The 6,432-nt window shown below is 44.4% G+C and overlaps 1 protein-coding gene across 2 annotated transcripts in view; it reads left to right on the plus strand.

Annotated features, from left to right (window-relative positions):
- Positions 1-6,432, plus strand: part of prdm6 (PR domain containing 6) — an 88,630-nt gene that overhangs the window by 74,015 nt on the left and 8,183 nt on the right. The window contains exon 8 of one of the 2 annotated variants that reach the window (XM_008419500.2): positions 2,804-2,980. In XM_008419500.2, coding sequence (XP_008417722.1) covers positions 2,804-2,980 — 177 coding nt within the window. Of the gene's footprint in view, positions 1-2,803; positions 2,991-6,432 lie in introns of both variants that reach the window. The other variant, XM_008419501.2, reaches the window with a different exon arrangement.

Below are 6,432 nucleotides of genomic sequence, written 5' to 3' on the forward strand. Positions count from 1 at the left end.
TGTGTCTGTGTGTGTGTCTGTGTGTGTGTGTGTGTGTGTGTGTGCTTCCCCTCTTCCCACCGTAATAAACAATAACTGGGCATTAATCTCCCGCCTGCCGCCTTAATAAATAATATCCACACATTCATCAACTTAAACTATTCACAATCAATGCGGCTCTTCATAGAAAACCCACCTAATAAATAGTGCAGCGTCCCGCTGAGGCGTGAACTTATAGAGCGGCCGGCTGATGAATGAACCCTCCCCCACACGCAGGCGCCTTTTATGTGGAAAACTGCAAGTGAGAATTTTTCGATTTTATATTACACTATTTTACTCTTATTACTGTTAGTGTGTGTGTTTGTCCCGCTGCAGGAGTTTGTGATTTATTAAGGCGGTGAAGATGTTGGTCTATTTGTTTTGTTCTAGTTCTGGGCTGTTTTCCTGCTGCTGAGCTTCTGACGGCGCTTCGCTCTGATTGGTTCCACAGGAAGAATCACTTTGTTCTGAAGCAGAGACGTCGCGACGCTTCGCTGGAACAGAAACTGTTTGTTTTCATAGGAAAACACGCGGATGGATCATCAGCTGTGGAATAATTATTCACCAGGAGAAATTCATCACAGATGCTCAGCAGACAGGAACTAACTGAGCGCTTTATGAATGCACACAAATAATATATTTATTAAAAATTAAACATCTTTACTCGATTAGAAGGATTTTAAAATTTAATTTTATCCACATATTTAACACTTTAAATTTAAACTCGACTGGTTTACCCAGATGGCTGATGGGAAGGTTCTAGAAAATCAAACGATTCAGTTTATGACTTGTTGACTGAATGACTTTATTTCTGTTACATGAACCGTTTAAACTGAGTAAATTAGCTGGTGGGAAAATGTTTCTATGCCTCAATTAATCTAAAGTTTCAAGGCTGTCAGTGATCTCATTATGACCAGATGAGCTGCTTCTGGTTTAATATGTGACTCTATTTATTAGTGTGGTTATGATAATAATTGCTGTGATACAAAAACAATCAGGCCAGTTATTGATCAGGCTGAGGATGATGGATTGAACCTCGTTTGATTTCAGTTTGGTCTGATTTACATAAAGCGTCCAGAGTCAGAGGGAGCTGATGGGGATTTTATCCGTCAGTCTCTGATATGAACGTCAGTGAAGTGATGAGTTTCCTCATCAGCTGCTTCATGTGACCGACTGCAGCTAATCGCCTCTCGGTCTGCTGACCCATCCAGGGTCGGTCGCTTCTGTCTGCTGACGGTCTTCACTGATCTTCATCTGTTTCTAAACTGGCTGATGAAAACATCCTGCAGCTGCTGGAAAACTGGACTTTCTCCATGTTTCCTGTCTCTGCAGCCTTCAGCTGTTTATCAGTCAAAAGATTTTCTCCTCTGATTCAGCCCCCGTCTGCCCGGTTCTTCCTACAAAGGCTCAGACTCAGTGGTCCTAAGCTAAGCTAGGCTAGGCTAGGCTATGCTAACATGTTCCTCAAATGACGGTTAAATAAGCTGAAGTTTGATGGTTTCAGGATTTCATCAAAGTTTCTCCTATCTTGATGTTTTCACATCTAGATTCAGACTTTTTATGCCGTCTGAAAACTGAAACAGGAAGTAGATTAAATACTGATAATCTACATCATTATTTACTTTAATACTTTAATACTTTGAGCCGGGGCTGAAACAATTAATGACGAATCATTTATTCAAATAATCATTAAATTATTTGAATAAATTTATGAAATAAGCACTTTGAAATGCCTTGCTGCTGAAATGTGCTATACAAATAAAATTTGATTGATTGATTGATTGATTAAATAATTTGGTGATAGATTACTGGCTAACTGGAGTAAATGCTCTTTGCTAAAAGAGAAAAACGTCTCGGCAGCAATGAAGCTGAAACTGCAAAATATAAACAAAAACTTGTAAACAAACAATCTGTTTACAGGTTTAGCAGCAGGACTCTGTTAGGACGCATGGAGCTTTGGTTCAGTCTGATTTAGACCCATTTGGGCTGCGCACACACACACACCCACACACACACACACACACACACACACCAACAGACACACACWCACACACACACACACACACACACACCCCCACACACACGCACACCAACAGACACACACTCACTCACACACCCAGTCATTTTTGTCTCTTGTTCTGCTGTGGTTCCGTCTCTATCTGTGGCTCCTCACTCGGTGATAAATGGTCCGATCAGGATCCGGGCCTGCAGGGTGGATGAGGGTCACGTTGCCATGGTAACCGGAGCGGAGTCCGACTTCGCCCGCCCCGTGTGGGTGGAGGCCATCTTTGTTTCTCAGCGTCATTATGTCTTCGTTCTTTTGTCTTTTCTGTCCTCGTCACTTCCTGGTTTGGTTCCGTTCTTCTTCTTCTGTTTGATTTTTGCAGCGTAATCAATACGTTGAAGTGAAAATGAATGTTAGAGTCTTTACAAATGATTCATTCATAAAATAGAACTAAAAATAACCAATAAGAAAACAGTGAAACATTGAAAATATGAAGCATGAAAATGACGTATACATTTTTACTTCTTGTGAAACAAAGAAAATTATCACAGATCAAAGTTTTCCTTGTTTTTCTTAGGAAAACATTGAATTACTTGCTTTCAGAAACAAGCATTAGATGATAAATTAGAAAAAAAAACAGATTAATTTAAACAAAACATTGAAGAACCAAAGAAGTCCAGATTGATTCCAGGAAGGTTCTGGTTCTGGTTAGTTTGTGAAAACCTTCATGATTGCTGCTTGTTTTAAAACGGTTAAAGTGTCTCCTCCTCGCCCCTGCAGGCCGTACCAGTGTGGCCACTGCTCCCAGTCCTTCTCGCAGCCGTCGGAGCTGAGGAACCACGTAGTGACGCACTCCAGCGACCGGCCCTTCAAGTGCGGCTACTGCGGCCGCGCCTTCGCCGGCGCCACCACCCTCAACAACCACATCCGGACGCACACCGGAGAGAAGCCGTTCAAGTAAGTAACAGTGAGTACCCCCCGGCCCAAACCTCAGCTCCACGCCTCGCTCTCCGCTAACGCCGCTTCCTGCTCCGGTGCCGGGTGCAGCGCCCCCACAGGCCAGGAGGGGAACAGGCTGGTTTGACTCAGAGCGGAGAGGAAGAACCGCAGCAGCTGGTGAAGTTCTGGTTCCAGTTGAACCGAGCCTACTGGACCATCAGGAGGAAAAACAACCTGAATCACTCAGATCCAAACTGGAATGATGCAAAAAAACAGAGTTTCCATTGCAGTTTGCAAAATACACAAATTATGATACGGCTGAAAAACCACCTGGAACTTTTTATTGAAAAATGTGACTTTTAAAAGCTTGTCGTTCTTCCTTTGAGCAAATTTATTTCTGAAATTCAGCATTGTGGAAACGTAGTGGGAGCAGTTGAAACGCATCCCATCTCATCCCAACACATCCAGTCAGTCGATGCTCCACCGAGGGCCGATACTTTTAATGTGGCGTCTGGTTCTGATCCGGTGGCGATGCCGTCGGCTCCGAGTAACTTTAAACTCCATCCACAGGCGGCTGCGTCCGGAACGCAAATTTGTTTCATCACACTAAACCAAATTATATGTTAAAAACGGCATCTGATGTTTGTCTTTGGTTGGATCTTTATTAAAAGGCAGAAACATTTAAAATCAGGATTTTCTCACAAAAACACTGAATTTCTGCAACTTTAAAGATGAAAAGCATGAAGATCAAAGAAAACTAATTCTCCACACGGTAAACATCGACCACAGCAGCTGAGATGTTGTTTTAGTTTTAGCCGTTTTTCACCTGGGAATTAAAAACTCTACGTTGTGTTTATTGTTCTGTGACGTCGATTTTGCGGTCGTTCATGCAGAAGTCTGATTTAACAAGTAGGATGAACGTCCATGCAAAAAAACCATCAGATTTCAGAAAACAAGAGTCAGAACTGAGCGTGAAGACCTGCAGCTGAACCTCAGCTGATAGCCACGTTGTAATCAATCTTTTCTTTCCTAATCTGCCTCATTTCCATATTTTCCTCTCACTGAAGATGGAAACGATTAGAGGGAGAAGCTCTCTGCTGTCGGCTGCCATCCAATCATGACGTCCAGGATTCCCCCGGTGGACAAAGAGGTCGACACGTAGGCAGAGCGAGAGCAACAGGAGCTAAAGAGAACAGGATTGAAGACTGGAGCAGAGGGGGATCTGAGGAAAACAATTAACATCCTTAAAAAGCAATTAGCGATGCCATTCTGTCATTGACGCGAAGAGCATGAGGCCGACGGATGAAATGAATGTCGGAGGAAGTTCGAGGGGGAACAAAAGATCAGGGAGTGAAAAGTGGAGCGACTGAAAGCAAATCAGCGTTCCTAATGAGCCGAACCTGTTCATCAGCACTTCAGAGTCTCTGTAGGCGCGGCCGGGACAAAGACAATCACCGCCGGTCGTCACAAATCCTTACTGGATCGATGGCCTCCGAGAGTTATCGCCTTTCAGACGGAGCAGCGGACAGATTAAAGCTGCCACTGTCACTTTGTCAGGAGGAAAACGCTCGACTTTATCTTCCTGCCGAGGCGACGGAGGCAGACGCTCTTACATCCTGACTGCTGGATTCTGACTTTCTGCTTCAGACTTTAAAATGGCCTGAGGAACCGCAGGTTCCACTGGAGGAGACGAGATCTTCCTGCCTTTTCCATTCACTTCAACATAATGTTTGATTTCCTACAAGCGTTTCTTCCTTCTTCATTTCACTTTCTGCAAAGCACAACAAGCAACAGATGTTTTCCTGTCTGATGGTCCAGTAGGCTCGGTTCAGTTGGGACAAGAACTTTCCAGCTGCTGTGGTTCTCTTTCACAAACCAACCAAACCCTTTCAGCAACCTGTTCCCCTCCTGGCCTCTGGGGGCGCTGCACCAAGAACCACTGAAGGAAACGACACAGAACCTCTGAAGACGCTGAGAGCAACTTCCTTCTTCACTAGATGTAAATAAAAAGGAAGTCAGAGTTTAGCTGCTGTAGGATTTCTAGTCTTTGGTAAAAAAAAACAAAAAAACTCCTGTTAGCGCTAAGCTAGCTCATTTGTTTTGGTTGTATTTACCCAGAATGCCCTGTGCTGTAGTCCACTTCCTGCGCTTGTAGCGGTCTCTGGTCCGCTTGGTGTTCACATATGCATTGAAACCGAACCAGAGTTCACTTCAACAGAACCCAGACTGAGGTTTGGAGGCGGACCAGAGTCCGATTAGCGTTCACACATCAACAAAAGAACTCATTGGACTGAAGCGGACTGAGCAGGGAACCAGCCTCCAGTCCAGATGGTCAGCAGAACCTGGAGATATAAAGACTGACGCTGATTTCCACAGTCTGTATCCCAACATACATGCTCTATTCACCAAACAACACATTGATCAAAGACAATGAAACAGTTTTATGTTTCATTACATTAAACAGATTCAGTCAAATCAGCAGGTTGGGAAACAGAACCGACACCAACAACAATAACTTGGTTTCCATTCAAACGGGTATTTAAATGGACCAGTGGGGTTTTGGTGGAGGTCTGGGGAGCTTCATGGATTCTGTGGGTAAAAGCTGAATTTTGCTGCAGAGGCTCCATCCTCCCTGTGTCTGTCTGTCCCAGCAGGCGGTCGGTTTCCATCAGGCTGCAAATGAACACAATCAGAAGCAGTTTGTCTCATTTTCTACCTGCTGCACAGCGCAGATTAAGATAAGAGCAGATCTTAAACTCCACTGATCCTTAAGGGAAACTGATTAAAGCTCCTCTGTCAGGTTGTCAGGACAAACTTCTCAACGTTATTTTTCCCTGCTGCTCAGCAGCAGCAGCCGGTCGATGGGCTGCAGACGAGCCGCCTGCTTTCAGACCCGCTTTGTTCTGCAGAACCGACTTCATGTTCGTCCTGCTGGATCAAAGCAGCAGCGACAGGCGGCGATAAAATCAGACAGATAACCGCAGCAGCAGCAGCAACCAACACCGTGAGGCGAGTTCAGTTAGAGACGAAGTAGAAATGATTACAGATCAGAACCAGGCGTCGTTTTAACTCTCAGTTCGGCTTTATTTAATTAACCAGTTCAGCTGTTTAAAGCCATCAACACAATATACGTCCTGCACCAGAAATCACAGAACCTCGGTCCAGAAGAACCTCCAGAAGGTCCAGAAGTTTAACCTGTCAGGCAGAGAAAGTGATAAACAGATGAACTGATTATTTTATGAAATATGTCTGGAAAAAGTTAAAGTAAAAACCTCGATCCTTGACGGTTTGTTCACCCATTTGGTCCAGAGTCTGGACCTTTTCTCCTCTCAAACTACCGGATCCAGACCCATTTCTGAGCTGGTCCTGGTCCGGTTCTGGTGTGAATACAGACGAGCCTCAATCTGAACCAACTACATGAAACCAGCGTCTTTCTGGACTTCACAGGCCACCGTAGCTGAGCAGCATGT

The sequence above is a fragment of the Poecilia reticulata genome, linkage group LG9 (assembly GCF_000633615.1).
Source record: "Poecilia reticulata strain Guanapo linkage group LG9, Guppy_female_1.0+MT, whole genome shotgun sequence".
Taxonomy (NCBI): Eukaryota; Metazoa; Chordata; class Actinopteri; order Cyprinodontiformes; family Poeciliidae; genus Poecilia; species Poecilia reticulata.